At 41.1% G+C, this 18,592-nt stretch overlaps 2 protein-coding genes across 5 annotated transcripts in view; one reads left to right on the top strand and one right to left on the bottom strand.

The window, feature by feature from the left end:
* Positions 1 to 255: 255 nt before the first annotated feature.
* LOC143267743 (uncharacterized) lies at positions 256 to 8,453 on the bottom strand. The gene is made up of 5 exons (XM_076547153.1): positions 8,318 to 8,453; positions 7,599 to 8,248; positions 6,977 to 7,093; positions 1,461 to 1,530; positions 256 to 664 (listed from the first exon to the last, which is right to left on the bottom strand). The coding sequence occupies exons 1-5, from the start codon at positions 8,451 to 8,453 to the stop codon at positions 645 to 647; spliced, it is 993 nt and encodes a 330-aa protein (XP_076403268.1). The 3' UTR covers positions 256 to 644.
* Positions 8,454 to 8,715: 262 nt separating this feature from the next.
* Rasal2 (RAS protein activator like 2) overlaps positions 8,716 to 18,592 on the top strand; it is a 301,544-nt gene continuing 291,667 nt past the window's right edge. For 2 of the 4 annotated variants that reach the window (XM_015992627.3, XM_015992625.3), the window contains exon 1: positions 8,717 to 9,012. In XM_015992627.3, coding sequence (XP_015848113.1) covers positions 8,811 to 9,012 — 202 coding nt within the window. In that variant the 5' untranslated portion in view covers positions 8,717 to 8,810. Of the gene's footprint in view, positions 9,013 to 18,592 lie in introns of all 4 variants that reach the window. The other 2 variants (XM_015992624.3, XM_015992628.3) reach the window with 2 other exon arrangements.

Genomic DNA, 18,592 nt, shown 5'->3' with positions numbered 1-18,592 from the left:
ATCATCAAAGGATTTGCATGCACACATACATCCACATGTGTGGAAGAAATACACACCAACATTAGAACGGCAAGGACATCTTGGTAGCTAGAAGAGGAGGGATTGTTCAGAATACTAAGGGGATTTCAACTTTAACACTTAGTTTCTTTTTTAAATATCTGAAGAAAAAGAGTTACCAGAAGGTAAGGAGGTAGTGGAGACAATGAGTATAGTATATTCTTTCAAAAGTTCAGAGAGAAAAAAGACAAGAGAGACTTATGGTGACTTCAGGAAGATTTGGGTCAGAAGATTTACCCAACCAGCACTTTTTATTATGCTTTTGTTGTGAGTTAACTCATTCACTGTAGGCCAAGGCTGCTCAAATGATGGCACTTCCACTGGTCTTTCAATTCCTTCAGTCTTCTGATGGCCGATTTGATTGTGACAGCAGAAGTGGTGTTAATGGGTCCAGAACCCACCAGCCACTGTTTTCATGGAAGAACCACAGGGCCAGATGACCGTGACCATTATTATCTTGGTCTTGCCACAGAAGGAACAAGGATCCTGGTGTGCTGGTTGATTTCAATTTTTGTCACCATCTTCTGGAGAGAGGTACCACAATGATCCAGACCTTCTTGGGGCTTTGAGCCATGTCAGTGAGTGGCCTAGGCTTGATCTTGGTGAGCTATTATGACAATTAACAGAAAGAAAAGTTAAAAGAATTATATTGTGGATAACCATGTACCTACCACCTCTTCTCCAAATAACACTTGGCTTTACTTGGTTTGTTACGTATACTTATCCATATCCATCCATCCGTCCATCCATCCATCCATCCATCCATCCATCCATCCATCCATCCATCCATCCATCCTTCCATGTATCTGTTGCTGGAGAGCTTCTCTCCAGGTTCTATCAAGCTCCACAGTCCCACAATCCAAGTATAAAATAATCGCTCAGACGCTTATATTACTTATAAACTGTATGGCCATGGCAGGCTTCTTGTTAACTGTTCTTTTATCTTAAATTAACCCATTTTTATAAATCTATACCTTGCCACGTGGCTGGTGGCTTACCGGCGTCTTTACATCAGTGGCTGCAGTGTCTCTCTCTCCTTCTTCCTGTTTCCCCAATTCTCCTCTCTCTTTGTCCCGTCTATACTTCCTGCCTGGTCACTGGCCATCAGTGTTTTATTTATATAGAGTGATATCCACAGCATGTATCCATCCAGCTAGCCTGTGTTCTGGGTGCATTTCAAGGACAATTTTGAGCATCTATGGACTGCATTCGTCCAAAGCTTTTTGATAGGATGGAAGAGATGGACACATGAATTCAAAGAAGGAGCCATTATTGAAAGCACAAGGAAGAGAAAATAATTTTTTAAAACTTGAGAGAAGTAGGAGGACCTAGACTTTGTAAAAAAAAAAAAAATGGGGGGTGGGGAGATGGGAGAGATAGGGGGATACTGAAGGAGATCTTACTTGGTGACTTTAAATTTTCTTCTAGAAGTAGGAGGCAGAACCATTTGTTAAAGATGAGAGTTGTCCACGTCTAGCAGAGAGAGGCATAAATGAGGTATGTTCAGTGGAGAAAATGGGACAGGAATCATCAATGACAGCTAAAGGATTGGTGGGCTTCTAAGGATTTGACTGGGCTTGAATCTCTAGCAGCACCATCCTAGCAGTTGGAGTCCATGTATGTACCTTCTAACATCTGTGTACCTCCTTGACCCTCTGACTTACTCCAGTTTGCTTCAGTTATCTGTTGCTGTCTACACTGTCTGTCTTGCCATACGTCTTAGGAACCTCAAATTCCAAAGTCATTTTCTGACAACTTGTGTCTAGACTTCAGTTTTGTGCTACCGAGAATGTCTTTTTGAGACCAAATGATCACCATCACCAAAAAATTTCTAGGCTTATAACTGATATCTTGGCACCTTTTTATAAGAGACAAAATGAAAGTAGGTCAATATAAACTACATATATTGGCCAGTTGTTATGATAACAGAATCATATTTTTAAAAATCTCTCCTTTAGGGTTGCTGGGCTCTGATTTTTTAACTTCATTTTTCCCCCCTGAAGACTCATGAAGACTATAAAGCTAAGGAAGAAGTCATTTTGTTTGGTTAGGGTAAAATAACTTGGTGTCTGTTGTTACTAGAATAACATAGAAACTAATTTGCTAAATATGACCCATCTCTTGCATTGTATGCTTTAATAGATGCTGTCACTGTATTCCGAGCAGAGCTCTACCATTCAACAGATGTGTATGGGAGCATACAAAACAACAACAGAACAAAACAAAGCAAATGCCACAAAAATGGAATAGTTTTATATTTGCAGTTTCTGGAGCAGATTCTGTAGTTGTAGTCTCTGGGGTTGGGGGGGTCATAACTTTGGTGCTTTTCCAACACTTTGCAAATGAATTCTTAAATTACACAGGGTGGAGTTGGGCACCTTATTATTTTCAGTGCTTAAGATCTTAAGAGATTTAATTAGACCCTGATGTCAGAGGCCATTGTGGTTCCCTCTGTTTTTATCCTTTTTGAATTCCTAAAGTTGAATGCTGAGGTGAGGTCATAATTTTGAAAGGAGTTTCTGCCAAGAAGAAGTAACTGGTGGAAAGCTGTTTGTCTCTGGCATGCTCCATGGTTTTTTCCAAACAACACTGTCAGTGGCTGCTACACGTAGTGGCTTTCTCTTAGGGTTATGTAGAAAAGGGTACCCTGGCTGGCTGGCTGGCTTGCTTGCTTGCTTCCTTCCTTCCTTCTTGTACTAATAAGCCTACCTAAGATTATGTAGTTTCTGTTTTTTTAAATCATCATCACATGTTGCTGTGAGGCCCCAGCTTACATTTATTTTCTTTACCGATCTGCTTCCAAACATACCTTACAGCTCAGCTTTGGTTTTCATACATCTTTCTACCCAAATGCAGTAGAATGAGTGGCAGCTACCTGACCACTTGAGACTTGTCATCACATACTCTAGAACAAAGGGACTGAAAAGGTAGAGAAATAGTTTCTTTAAAACGCAGAATCCTTTTAGGGATTAAGGAATGTATTTTTCTTTTATTATATTAGGTTCTGCTTACAACCCAGGATGCAGGATGCTGTCTTGATGAGGGACAGACAAGGTTGAAAGGGGGAACACACTGAGCAATGAGCAACAGCTGAGAGCTACAAAGATAGGGCTGTGCTCATGTATAAATAGAAATGTTGCTGTTGCCCTGATGAATCAGACCAGATGTTTCTCTGATGTCTCTGTTTGGTCCTTTGGTTAAAAAAAAAAAGCATAATTTTGCTAAAATTATATGTGGGGCCAAGAATGTGGCACAAATGCTTTAAGCTTAAGTAATATGTAAGAGAATAAAATTGCTTTGCTGAGAAAACCTTCATCAATAAGAAAAGTAGCTATTTAGAAAGGGACAGAAAAGGGTGGGAAGCACTCAAGCTTTGGACTGGATGGGTTGAGATTCAGAAGACTCAACTCTGACTTCTTCCTATGTCTCTAGTTATATGACCTTGGGCAAGTCTAGTTATTTTTCAGGGTCTAGATGTGTTCATTCTAATTCATTTCAAGATGGGATCTCACTGTATGGCTCATGCTGGTCTCCAACTTAGTTGATCCTACTCAGTAGCTAGGACTACAGGCATTCACCATCATACTTAGCAAGGTATGTTTATTTTCAACTGAGGAGGGGCAGGACAGAAAATGAATGGAATGACTGGACTGATTAAACTGGTTTTTAATGTCTTTTGCAGTCCCACATGTCTAAGAACCAAACAAAGTTTTCATTGTCTCTTAATCTAGCTTCTTGTTTCCTGGTTTCTGATATCAATGTAAGTCTGATATGAGAAAGATGGTGTAGGGAAATAAACATGTATGACGCAGTCTCTGCGTTCACAGTGTTTGGAGCCTCTTATGTGTATATTAAGAGTCACACAAAGGACTATACCACAATATTCATTATGATTGATCCCAGAAGTGAAACAGGAACAAATGGTATGGGAACTCAGAGGAAGCTTAGGTCATTGATAGCTTGAAGAATAAGGAACGACTTGATCAGCAGCATTTGTTGAGTTGCTTCCTTGAAGGTAGGAGTAAGGAAAGATCTGGGTATTTTGGGGTAGTGAGCCATGCCAGTTGGATGCATAGAGGCCAGGAGGTCCCAATGATATTGGGACCACATTTGAGTGGTCCCTTTAAACTTGGGATGGTTTTGCATTTTTCTTTTGTAGGCAACAAGGACTTTAAAATTCGTTTTAGATGTGATCTGGTCTGAACTATGATTTATGATAGTGCACCTATAAGGAAGGTAAGATAAAACTGTAAGTGGAAAGTCCCCAGGGAAAAGAGGACAGCTAATCAGGTCTGGGGTGTGAGGGTGTCAGATGACTAGTGCTCTGTAAATATGAAGTCGAATCTACTAGTTCCTTTCTAATAAATTAGAGATGGGATGGCTGTTTGGGTGAGGGAAAGGGAGAACATAAAGAGATTATATGTGGCCGGGCGGTGGTGGCGCACACCTTTAATCCCAGCACTCGGGAGACAGAGGCAGGCGGATCTCTGTGAGTTCGAGGCCAGCCTGGTCTCCAAAGCGAGTTCCAGGAAAGGTGCAAAGCTACGCAGAGAAACCATGTCTCGAAAAACCAAAAAAAAAAAAAAAAAAAAAAGAGAGAGAGAGATTATATGTGAAGCATTGAGTCTGATATCCAGGAAATGCCATCTTGGTGGAGCATTCAACATTTATAAACTACTGACTGGACCTCAGCACTGCAGATGGGTAGAGATGGGTCTCCCAAACTCAACATTATTCAGCTGACACTTTCAGTCATACAAGTGCTTGGATTATCAGGGAATTAGAGATATATGGGAAGGCTGAAAACTTTCCCTTATGACCAATACTCTAGAATGCAATCAGGAAAGTGCTAGGTGCCTATGTTCAAGAAGAAAGGGAATACTGGAAGGGAGTTCTGACACGCCACAGCTGAAAAGTTGGCTTCCTGTTTATGGGATTATTTGTTGAGAGAAAGGGGGAGGGTATACAAAATGAGGGACCTCCTGAGGTATGTGCATTTTCTAACAAATGGATGGGGAGACGAACAAGCACACACCTACCCTTTAAGTGGTGACTGCCAAGAATCAAATCCTCATCTCTCCTTAAGATTAGTGATATATACTCACAACCAATGTTTTAGAAATCTCAAACTGTTCCTAGATTTTGATTTTTAGATCATCAACTAGGTAACTCCTCCCTCAATCCTCACATCCTTCCACAGGTTCCCAATTTCAGTTCCCACTTGTCCTAGTTGTTTGGTTTGATTTTGGGGGCTAAGAGTTCCAATGACTATGCACGTGCTGATCATCTCTAAAGGTCTCTAAAAGAGAGCAAAGCAAATGGGAGGCCTCAGGTAAGGAAATGAATCTCCAGCTCTTTTGTCGTTCATACATCAAGGTCTGTCTGCAAACTAAGATTTTTATCACTCAAAAGTCTGTCTTCACCTTAAAATCCGGGATTATATCACAGAGATGCCACAGGTACAAATTCAAGCAGCATTAACTATGTCTACCAATGTAAACTGGTTTACAACTTTTTTCTCTATATTATTTTTTAATGATATCACTTGCAAAAATACACATTTTCCACAAATATCAGAACTCCACCTGCGGCAAAACAAAAATCCTTAAGAATGCAGATTAATAAATTTTAAAAATTAGGCCACTAAAAGTTTCCTGTTTGTATTTTGTCCAGAGTCAAGTAGCCAGGTTGGTCTCCAAGTCTCTATGTACCTAAGGGTGACCCTGACTCCTGATCCTCCTGCCTCTACTCTCCAGTAGGCATTCTAGGCATATGCCATCCTGCCATTTAGAAGGCTAGCATTTTAATCTAGTTATCTTCAGATATACTGTTTAATATTACTCCATGCTTCAACTTGTTTCCCATTGGCCAAAGATGATTTTTAAAAACTCTGCTTCTGTCACAGAATTATTTACTGTTATTATTACTGTTTATGTTTTGAAAGTATTTTCTTTTAAATTAGCTAGAGACATTAGATAAATTCCAGACATATATTATTACTTAGGTAATTAGATGATGACCTGAAGCTAGACTGAGCTCAGGATGACAAAGTGAAGTAGGGCCCAGCACTTTAGTGGTCTGGATAAAGACAGTGGGTTATTATAAAAGCAGGATTGATGGGAGTTTGGCGGAGCTGTTTTCTTAACATGGATGATGACACTGAGAGCAAATTCTGAAAATAAGAAATTCTGAATTTTATGTACCACTCCTAATGCTGCTTTAGGGATAATTGCTTGGGTAAATACATGCCATATATATAGTAGATACTCAGATTTGTATGTCTGATGCCCATTTTCACTTACTCTTTGAGACATCAACAATAATTTAATACAAATGAAAACCATATCCTGAGGGTTTTCTCTCCCTCCCTCCCGCTACAGCAAAGGAGCAATGTCCTTTCAAAGACCTTTACAAACTGGAGATGATCTGGGCATGGTGGTTCACAGTCCTAGTACTCAGGAGGCAGAGGCAGGTGAATCTCTGGGAGTTCAAAGCCAGCCTGGTCTACAAAGCAAGTTCCAGGACAGCCAGGGCTGTTACACAGAGGAACCCTGTGAAAAACAAAACAAAACAAAACAAAACAAAACACAACCCCCCCCAAAAAAAACCAGAATGAACAAACAACAACAACAAAAAAACCACCACCACCACCACCAAAAAACAAAAAACTAACCACAATAAACCAACCCCCCTCCCAGTTTTGCGGGGGCCCTGTAACTCCTCGATTCAACACTTCTCATTTAATAAAGAATGTATGATGGGTTGGAATTGGACAACTGATGGCAAGCAAGTGGGTTTCTACGTACTAGGAGGGATCACTCCATTATATCGCCAAGCAACAGATCAACAAGTCTAATCACAGAGTTCTTGAAGGATCAAAGTGGAAGAAATCGGCATCATTGAGAGCTTGTAGATGTACCTGTTGCACTGGTGGTTGCTTTGCCAGGTAACCTGGACTGTCCTGTTTGCACCTGTTAAACCAGAGGCAGGATGAGAGGAGCTCTAACGTCACTTCTTGCTTTGAAATGCTATTACTCTAGGTAAGAGTTGGGAGAATTTACAAAATGCATCCTCTAACTCCCATAAAGCCCAAAACACACCAGAATGCCAAAAACTAGACTGGCCTCTTATAGAGGTCTTATTGTTCATAGAGAGAAACGAGGGCTGGCGTGGGTTGGGACACAAAACTATAATTCTCCCCCAAAAGATTTTTTTTTTTAAAGCATCATCTAATTACGGAAAACTTCTGCTCGGTTTGAAATGGCCACGTTCATGAATTTTTGAATATCGTGATGTGCCAATACAGTTTCAGTTGCTAGTGTTCTATTTGAAATTATTACTATTATTTTGCCTGCAATCTCTTGGGTGGGCACAAAATGAATCCACCGTTAAGGAGGCAGACAGTTTACAAATAAACCAAAAATAAAACACAAGTGAGACTGTTAAAAGAAAAGAGAAAGCCAACAGATTGCACAAAGATCAAAGGCAAAAAAAGAGAAGCTTGTTTGGTTAATGCCGGGGCTTTGGGGCATTTCATGTACTTGCGAGGCCCGTCCATCCATCCACACCACACATCGTAGCCAAGCTATTCTAAACTGATGACAAATCCAACTCCAGGGCGGACAGGGCGCAAAGCGGGGTTCTCGCACTGATTTCAGAATCCAAGAACCGGGGCCAGATCTCCCTTCTGGAAGAATGATGGCGTTTCCCCTAAGGCGGCTGTTCAATAAAGCGGGGTCTTCAATTTCTTCGTTCGAGAAGAAAGGAGCGTTGGCCCAGAAGTCAACAGGGAAGGGGCTCAGAAAAAAAGGGAAGCGCCTTTCCCATCTTTTTAAATTTCCCGCACCCCCTTTTCTCTCCGCCTCCCCACACCGCCTCTGCCTCCAGCAGCCGCTCAAGGATCCCGGCACCGAGAGGTGGTCGGGCGGGACAGTCTTAGGGAAGTGGGCGGGCCTGGCCCGATGAGTGAGTCGGTACCCGATTTTTGCTGTCTTCGGCGGCAGTTCCTCCTCCGCTCGGTTACTGGATTGCACACGCGGCCGCGCGCTCGGCTCTCGATTGCTCCGGCCTATCACCCTGGGATGCCGCCCGCCGCCGCCGCCGCCGCCGCCGCCAGCGCCGCGGCTTGCCGGGCTTGTGGGCTTTTCAGAGGAGCGCGAGCCGGAGCCCGAGCAGCGGCCGGAGCGGCGGCCTGAGAGTTAGCGGGCCGGCCTGCGCGTTCCGCAGGAGCCAGGAGACGCCAGGCGGACCGCAGCCGGGCCGGGCGCGCCCCTCAGGCTGAGGGAGCCGGACGCTCTGAGCCCCTGAGGCGGCGGCGGCGGCGGCGGGAGCCGGTCAGAGGGGGCGGCCCCTGGCGGCGACGCCCCCGAGCCCAGCCCTGCCTGGCCGCGCTCCATCCTCAGCCCGAGCCCGGGCCGCCCTCGGACGCGCCCGCGGGGGCTGAGGAGGGCTCCGCGGGGGCGGGAGGCGAGCCCGCGCTCCCCGGTGCTCCGCGTCCGCTCCGGACCCGCACCTGAGCCGGGTCCCGCCTCCGCTCGGGGCCACGCTGGACCCGCCTCCCGGCCCGGGTCCCACCCTCCGCTTGCAGGTGGGCTGCAGCGCCCGGCCCTCGGGCGGTGGGCGGCGGGGAAGGAGGTGAGCGGCGTCCGCGCCCGCGGCCGCTCGGGCGCTGGTGGCCGCGCCGTCGTCCCTTTCCCGCAGCCAGGGAGCCCGACCCGCCGCCGCCGCCGCCGCCTGCTCCTCTCCGGGACACCATGGAGCTCTCCCCGTCGTCCGGAGGAGCCGCGGAGGCGCTGTCGTGGCCGGAGATGTTCTCGGGGCTGGAGTCTGACTCGCCGCTGCCCCCGGAGGATCTGGACGCGGTCGTCCCAGTCAGCGGGGCAGTGGCCGGTGGCATGCTGGATCGGATCCTTCTGGAGTCGGTGTGTCAGCAGCAGAGCTGGGTCCGGGTGTACGGTAAGGATCACAGGCCGTCTGTGTTAAAAGGCCGGCGTTTCTTCCCTTTCCTCGGGCTCCGTTGCATTCCCAGTCCCCGTCTATCCTAGGTCAGCTGCCCACCTCCCTTTTTGTTTCAGGAAATGCGTTTTTGACAAGTTTATCCAATATAGCGCCAGGGTATGTGACTCAGTAGGATCTTTGGTCCTCTTTAGATATCCACAGTAAGTTTATGGAGTTGAGCTATCCAGACGTAATTCTTAGGTGATTAATTAAGGGCACTTGCTTCTGAGTCTTTAGGAAGGTATGATGGAACAAGGCACAAAACCAGTGAATGGGATTTCATTTCCTTCCTGTTGAGTGAAGCAAGTGTGGGAACGAAGATACCAAAAAGCTGAGTAGAAGATGAGCTAATGGATGAAAACAAAACAGAGCGCGAGAGAGCGAGCCCCAGCCCAAATTCAAGGGTTTGGTAGCAGAGGATTTATCTACAGCTTTTCTTTGAACCTTACCCTCCACTTATCCTGAGTGCGTAGATTGTTTCAGATTGCACTATTGTTTCTGGTTTTCATTGTAAAGCGACCGGGTTGCCACTCAGCAGGTTTAAAGTGATGAACACATGAAAAACTTTCCCTTTCTGCATTCCTAGTAACCACCTTTTAAATGAAAACTGAAGGATGGTTTTCTATTAAGGTAAGGCTGTGGCAGCAATAAACATGCTGGTTTTGAAAACTCCTAGCTCAAGGATTTGTAGTGTGCATTCACAGTTTAGTTGTGGCATTCCAAAATATTGAAATAGCAAGATGTTTATCACTTAGCTCACGTGACCGTAAAAGACATAAATGTGGCTGAATAGAAGATGACCAGTTTGAAGCATCTGGGATCAAATACACTGTTGAAGTGCTTGCTATTCTGCAGTCATGTGCATCTAAGCCCATTAGTGATCAGCATATTACATTTATTTTTTGCTTTCATACTTCCAAATAGGGTCTATGCTTTACAATTCAAGATCAACTTTTGCATGGTTTACAAGTTGTCTTTTGAACAGTTCAGTGGACGTCAAGACTTCATGTCCATCTCTGTGAGAAAGATCTCAGACATTTGAGTTCTTGCCTCAGTTGTCACTAAATTATTAAACAGTTTAGGGCAGATTAGGTCACTTTTTTGCCTCAGATTCCTTATCTATAAAGTGAGTGAATTGGATTAAATATTCTGTAAAAGTCCCTTCAATCATAAAAATGAGCAAATTCTCTTATGACTAGTTCTTAGAAATTTCTGTATGTACCGCTTTGTATTTAGCTGATGTTTCTAAGTGTGTGTGTGTGTGTGTAGGAATTAAAGCAAAGAAGTAGGAACTGATGCAGAGTTACTCAATTCATTCTCAGCAGGTTAGATTTAAAAGCTTTGGTGCCTGATAGTCCACTTGTCTGCTAATTCAGTTTAGCTGATTACTTATAACAAAGGTCGATGAGAGACTAAAAATGAGTATAAATTAGAATACATTATGGTTATATTTTGCTATTTTATCTTCTTATCTGCATACACATACTTTTTTTTATGATGTTAGAGATAGGACCATGCTAAGAATATGTGGTAATTTGGTAAATGAGTGTTCAGAAAGTTGGCTGTTCTAGCTGTTATTTTAAATACCATCTTGCACATATATGTAACCTATATACATTCATACTATTGTTTTGATAGTGATAGTCTGTCCTAGAACTCAGCTTGTATGCATGTTTTTGCACACACGTAAAACACACCCCGCCACACACATCTACACCTAGAAATTAGTAGCATACAAATAAGGGCTGAGAACCTGATGGGTTTTTTTTCTGGTTTTGCCACAGCTTGATTGTCACTTAACTTTGTGCAAGTTGTTTTTAACCCTGTGGTTCCTGGTTTCTGCATGTAGTGTGGAATCTGGAGTAGTTGGCTTACACGCACACACATCATACACAGAAGGTATTAAAGAGGGAGCATTTTTTCTGTCAAGTGGCAGAATTTCCCTTGCATCATTTCTTTTTTAAAAAAATGTGTGATTTATGTCAGCTAATTAAAATTGTTTTTACTTACTGTCTAATACTGCTGCTTTTCTTCTAAGGAAGTTAGTTCATCCTGGACACTGCTTAGGTTGTCCACAGTTGGTTACAAACATTCCAAACTAAATGACTCTTGGCTGTTTTGGGGTAGTTTTGAAATAGTCTGTTGTATGATTCTTTGAGGTCAGAATAACAGAATGTGGGAAATCAGTTTTTAAGATCATATTTATTTATTATTTAGACAGGTTCTCACTGTGTAGCCCTGGTTGGCCTGGAACTTGACATGTAGACCATGCTGGTCTCAGACTCACTGAGATCTGCCTATTTCTACTACCTGAGTGCTGGGATAAAGGCACGAGCTACCAGGCCCAGCTGGAAAGTAAAATTTTAAGGAATATTAGTTTATTTTTTCTTGTTTCTTGTCTGCTTTGTGTTTCAAAACTGGTTCTGTTGGGTCATATTTGATCTTCTATATAATTTAAAGAGATTTTTTTTTTTCATTGTGGTTCACCTATTTTAAAGAAACCCAGGAACTGGGAACTTGGTGTAGAGTACATTGACTGGAGGTTGAGAAGCTGGCTTTTTAATTCTGGCTTTGTCACAGATTGGTTCCCTAACTTCGGACAAATAGTTTTAACTCCTTGGCACTAAGTTTGTGCACCAAAGGTGGAATCTGGTTTCATTGGTCCCTTTTATTTGACTACTACTTGGCTTACAAATTCCATCCTCACTTTTGAAGCCAGTCACTGAGCAAGCTCTTAAGTCAGTGCTTTTTAAATCCTCATCGTCAGGAGGATTCTTGGGGAGCCCTTTCATCCAAAGGTCAGTGAACTGAATTGAGAGAAGCAAAGTCAGAGTGACTTTGCTTGGGATGTTGTCACATGTTAGGAAGGTAGGGGTAGGAAGCTGCTCAGGTCTGGCTTACACAGAGTAGAGATCCACACAGGATTTTGAAGATAAAAATGGTATTGAGTGATGCTGGATGCTGCTACAGCTCACATTCTCTTCAAGACTTTTCTTTGAAAACAACTAAAACATTTCTCCTTTCTTAAGGATATTGCACAGGAACTTTTAGGAGCAGTGTTTTCTTAGTTTACATCACAAATCTGAAGACTGGCACTATTTTTACTTTGTGGTTAACAGGTTTGGCTCTTTGATTAATAATACATCCAGAGCTTTGTGTATTGCCATGATTTGGAAAACTTCGTTGGAATATGTTCAGAGCTTTGTAGTAGGTGGATCTATATTTAAAACACAAACAAATGCAAGTCTTTGAGACACAGCTAAGAGAAAATGTTTATACTGTCCTTTATTTGAGTAAAATGTTTCATTTCAGTATTACAGTACTTGTACCTATGTCTTGTCAAGAGTATAAATTTTTGACACTAGGTAGTCTGTCTTATTATATTCTTACCTTGTCACCTTCTTTATTGTCATCAGGTCTAGCAGATTGGTCCTTTGCCTCATAGTAAATAGGTGTTGAATATTCATCCATCTTCCCTTTGACCATTTAGAACTCAACCTGATTGATGTTATGGGTGGTAGAGTAGCTTAAACAAAGACATGCCACAAACAGCTAAATATGGATTCAGAATCCAAGAGCATCAAATGCAGAACATTTCCCAGATATTTATAGCGTCAAAGCAAAGTCAATTGGCTGCAAAAGCTCAGCAGGCTAGCAAAAGGAAACGGGAGCGGCAAAGTCAGCCTTACTGTCTATGCTTTCTGGTAAACAATGAGAACATGAAAACGGACTCCTACACTGTGAATGGATGGCAAGAGTAGGCTACCCCAGGAATGATTTAAGCCACTCTAGAATTGTCTGTGGTAGTGCTCTGCACTCATTGGTGTAACATATTTTGCAAGTGTGTTCATTGGTCACTCTTGGAGCGTTAGACACCAAGTACTTTAAAGAGTGAACAAGAAATCATGTACTTTAAATTTTAATATTGCCATTAGGATGTATCTAAAGTATTTAGTTAATAAAATAAGTAACAACGTTATCATTAAGTTAGTGTAGATCTCTGTTTTTACTGATTGCAAAAGGAACCTGCTGGAAAGTTTCTAAAAGTTGGTAGGTACTATTTCAGCAAACACAAGAAAAAGGAAATTAATTATACTGTGTTAAGTACCATGGACTTCTAGAAATATAGACAGTGGAAGTTGGTAAGCATTTCTCCTGTGAGCTAATGAGATGGAAGTCTTATGTAGTTGTAGTATATATTTAATATGTTTTAGGGATTAAGTTAAAGACGAAGTCTAGTTTTTACACTTGTAGTAACTTGATATTTATTTAAGATGTTATAACCATCATCAAGTCTGGGAAGCTGTTTCATTTTGGCCTACTATGTCCTCCCTACCACTACCCCCGAAACAGGGTGTGGTTGATATATTGTGCACCCCAGTAAACTTTTCTGGGGGTCAGAGAACAGAACAGCCACAATATTAAACATAGAGGTTAGGCAGGGGTAGCACATGCCTTTAATCCTAGCATTCCAAAGGCAGAGATCCGTCTGGATCTCTCTGAGTTCAAGGCCACACTGGAAACAGCCAGGCATGGTGACTCACACCTTTAATCCCAGGAAGTGATGGCAGAAAGGTATATAAGGTGTGAGAACCAGGAACTAGAGCTGGTTAAGCTTTTAGGCTTTTGAGGACTCAGAGGCTTCCAGTCTGAGGAAACAGGATCAGCTCAGGAATTGGCGAGGTGAGGAAGCTGTGGCTTATTCTATTCTGCTTCTGATCTTCCAGCGTTCACTCCAATACCTGGCTCCAGGTTTGTTTTTATTAATAAGACCTTCTAACAATTTGTGCTACAACAGGGTTTCTCTTCGTAGTTTTTTTTTTTTTTTTTTTCTTTCGAGACAGGGTTTCTCTGTGTAGCTTTGTGCCTTTCCTGGAGCTCACTTTGTAGACCAGGCTGGCCTGGAACTCACAGAGATCTGCCTGGCCCTGCCTCCTGAGTGCTGGGATTAAAGACGTGCGCCACCACCGCCAGGCTTTCTTTGTAGTTCTGATGTCCTAGAACTTGCTCTGAGACCAGGCTGGCTGGGACCTCAGAGACCCACCTGCCTCTGCTTTCTGAACACTGGGATTAAAGGCTTTTGAAGGACACCTGGTTTCATTTTGGCTCACTATGAATTAGATGTGGTTCACTCACTGGCTTTTTATAGGATGTTTTTGGTTAACTTTGGATATTACTAGTGAATAATTCTTTTACTTTTCTTTCCTTTTTTTTTTTTGTCTCCCCTACCCTCAATCACTCATTCTTACATGCGTCAATATGTAGCCTGTTTTGTAATAATGTATACCTGAATAAAGTTGTTCAGTCAAGTCTGAATATTTTTGGCGTTCTATATAATAGATTGGTAGAAGAAAGATCAGTGAATATGTATCATATGCACCCCCAAACATGTTCACATTACTTATGTGTTTTAATTTTCTCAATATTGTTAGTTGAACTATTATAAATGAGTAACCATTTTATATATTCTTAGATTCTTAAGCTTGAGTCCAGTATTTATAATCTGGCATAGGTTCTGAATGTTGATGTCCAAATCATTTGTATGTACATGTGTGCACATATGGGGGCCAGAGCTGGATGTGGTCTCGGTTTTATTACCATGAGACAGTGTCTCTCACTGAGCCTAAATCGAGCTGTTTTTGCTAGGCTGACTGACTGGTCTGCTGGTCAGTGAGCTCTCCAAGATCTGCCTATTTCTGTCTATAGTGCTTAAGTCACAGACATGCCTAGCCAGGTCTGGCCTTCTTTGGGGGTGCTGGGGATTTGAAATCAGTTCCTCATACTTGCAGAGAAACTGTTCTAACCCACTGAGCCATCTTCTCAGTCCCTCCAAATTCATTTTATATGTATTAAGAGTTCTTTATCAACTGTGGGTGGTGGTACAGATCTGTAATCCCAGCACTGGGAAGGTTGAGTGAGGAGAATCTTGAGTTCAAGCCCAGTCTGGGCTACACAGTAAGAAACAAATAAATGAGTTCTTCTTTCAGATTGTAGAGAACTTCCAAGAAAACTTCTTATAATTTTAAATTCAAATAGCTCCATTTTCTTGAGAGAAAATTTCTCATATTGTATGTTCTACTAATGTTCAGTTCATAGACAGTAGTGAACAATTTCTTTTATATTATCTTAGTAAGTTCTAATTTCTGTCATTGATGCATTACTACCTTATTTTCATAGACTTAAAGTATCTTTCATTGACTCAAATTATATATCTATAATATCTTCCTCAGTCATTGGACAGTTTAGAATTAAAAAGTGACTTTAGAAAACTGATATATAGGCTGGGCGGTGGTGGCGCATACCTTTAATCCCAGGACTTGGGAGGCAGAGCCAGGTGATCTCTGTGAGTTCTAGGCCAGCCTGGTCTAAAGAGTGAGCTCCAGGACAGGCACCAAAATTACACAGAGAAACTCTGTCTTGAAAAAAAAACCAACCAAAAAATGTATATATTACACACACAACACACACATATATTATATGCACAGTGACATAAAATCTGTACTTGGCATTTAGAGAAATCATCAGGAATCAGTCATGTTAATATTTCTGCAATCAAACTAAGTGCTTTAAAAACTAAATAACTGCATTAGTGTAGGTTAGAGACTACTGTGAGAAAAGATAACAACAAAGCTGAGGTTTTCAGAATTTTGTGGATTGAGATCACAGATTTAGAAAGAAGGATTTATACAATTTTTCCAATATAAGTAATATAAACATATGCAAGAACTGCCTTGATCTTTTTCACATCATAAAATTTTTTTCCTTTTATTTTATTTTACAATACCATTCAGTTCTACACACATCATAAAATTGAGTAGTCATATTTGTTGTTGTTGAGAAAGGTTCCTACTCTGTATTTCAGGTTGACCTGGAACTAGTTATGTAGCACAGGCTGCCTTAAAATTTGTGATGATTCTCTTGCTATGGCCTTCTGAATGCTGATATTATAAGCATAAGCCACCAAAATACTCAGTTTTTTGAGTGCTCGTAAAATTGTGTTCTATTATTTTGATGGAAATAAATTTCTGTCATTACTGAGGAAAAGGAACTCACATGACTAAGATAGTAGGCTTTCCTAAGATTACTAAAGTGGCAAGGCAGTGGTTTCTGATTCTTTTGTTTTCATTAGAAAGAAGGATGAGGTAAGTTGAAACATAGAGTTTTATGTAATTGTTCTTTACAGTTGCTCTCTTCCATAGCACAAAGTGATCTGATCACCTTTTAAGTAGGTTAACCACTCATACACACACAGCATCAACTGATGTCTGAGTTAATCCAGAAAAAATTTAGCCATTTGTTCCCTTATTCTACTTTATTGCAAAAACTTTGAAGTAACTAGAGGTGTTTGGTCTTGTTAACTAGAGAGAGGAGTTTGAAGTGTGCTGAAGGCACTACTGAAATTACTTCACTGGTTTTGGCAGAGGGATAATTGCTCTCTGATGTTTGTGAAAAACCACCTTTCTTCCCAAAGGCTACCAAGTACTGCTGAAGAGCAGTAGGTAGAGAACTCTACAAATTTAATATAACTTATTTTCTAGTGAAAAGGCAATCTTGAAGAAATGTTTGAAAGAAAATAGAAAGGAATCAGCAAATGTTAATAAGTATACAGTAAGAAAACAAAACTTAAACCTTTGAAGGTGTAGCAAAACTTCATTTGTTAGATTATTTGATTATATTTGTATAAATCTTTTGCCTGTGTGTATGTGTATGCACTACATGTGTGTCGAGTACTGGGTAAGTCAGAAAAGGGCTTTGGATCCCCTGGAACTGGAGCTATGGATGGCTGTAATTCACACGCGGGTGCTAGGAATCAAACCCAGATTTTCTTCAGGAGCAGCAAGTGCTCTTAACTACTGAGCCATTTCTCCAGTTCCCATTTGCTAGATTATTATATTGAAGTTATGATCGTTCTTATTTCTGCCACACAATTAGATATTAGGAAATTAAATTTTCTACCCTTTCTTACCAAATTACTCTATTAGTTTTTCATTGGCCTTTCTGCCAAGGTTCTAGTTTAGTTCCTGATTTGACTTTTATTCATCTATAGTTATCTTCAATATTGCTCAAGTTCTAGCCTCAGTGTGTTACTTTCAGTAGGCTTCCCCATTTCTGAGCCTAAAAGTTTGGTAATAGTTATGGATATAGAGTGGCATTGTAGACAATGTAGAAGAAAATACCTAACAAAACAAGAAAACAAAATTCAGAGTAGTGTAAAAAATTAAAAAGAAAATTTAAAGTCAGTAGTCCTGAATCTTTGTCAAAACAGTCCTTTAAAAGATGTCTTTGCCAGAGAGAAACTGGCTCAGGAAGTTTAGCTTATTTCCAAAATTGGAGACAAATTCCACAGTTTGTCAGGATTGGAACTCTTAACCTCAGATTCCTTAGCCTCCTGATTTAGCTTCTAGATCTTACTGCTTCCCTTAGGGAGATGACCTTTTGAAACAGAAGGTTAGGAAAATTCTACAGTGAGAAATATCAGATTGTTAGTTTCACAGTCTTTAAGGGAAATGCTGGAAGTACCATTACCTAGGTAACAAAAAACAAAGATGAACAAAACATCCACAAAGCAGGATGATGAGAATAATCTCAGCAATTCTTTCGAGGTAGACCAGAAGACAAACTCCATGTTTTTCATCCTTTTTGTCTTAGCTCTTTAGGTATAAATTATTTAAATTGTGATCTGAATTGATATTTTAAGGAAATTTTAGAAAATAGGCAATACATTCCTTTAAAATTTAAAAAGTAGAAATGATTGTTTCTTGAGTTGTCACTCACCTCCCCTTTCTAGCCCCTTTACTTACTTCACCTAATCAATAAACCATTGAAAATTTTATTTATCTTCCTGTTCCTAGTTAAAGTGTACTGAGGGAAAACTTAAAAAATTCTGCCTTAAGTAGGAATCAAGAAATTTAATTCAAACAAACAAACAAACAAACAAACAAACAAAAAACACCACCACAACAAAAAAATCTGGACACGAATGGTGGTTACATATCTGTAATTCCTGTACTCAAGAGACTGAGGCAGGAGAATTGCTACAGGTTTGAGGCCAACCTGGACTACATAATGAGTTCCAGACCAGCTTGGGTTACAAAATGAGATCTGTTTTAAAAAAAAAAAAAGGATTTTTATTTCATGATATTAATGAGATGGTGAGCCAGTTTGCTAGGAGTTCAGAGGTCTGGAGTGCGTTTTTAATTGTTTTATATTTGGGTTGATAGTACCTAGATTTTTACTCTTTATATTCATTTCCTCTGTTTTATATGTGACAACCCAAATTACAAGTATTGATTTGATCTATAATTCTCATTTCTCTCTCCCCTAGTAATTAATATGTTTGGCATATATTTTCTATCACATTGTAAAGAGATTCCTCATTTTTTTTTTCTTTTTGATTTTGGTTTTTTGAGACAGGGTTTCCCTGTGTAGTCCTGGCTTTCCTGGAACTCGCCCTGTAGAACAGGCTGGACTTGAACTTGGAGATCTGACTGCTTCTGCCTCCTGAGTGCTGGGATTAGAGGTGTAAGCCACCATGCCT

This window comes from Peromyscus maniculatus, chromosome 11 (genome assembly GCF_049852395.1).
Source record: "Peromyscus maniculatus bairdii isolate BWxNUB_F1_BW_parent chromosome 11, HU_Pman_BW_mat_3.1, whole genome shotgun sequence".
NCBI lineage: Eukaryota > Metazoa > Chordata > Mammalia > Rodentia > Cricetidae > Peromyscus > Peromyscus maniculatus.
This window is presented reverse-complemented; position numbering and strand designations above follow the sequence as displayed.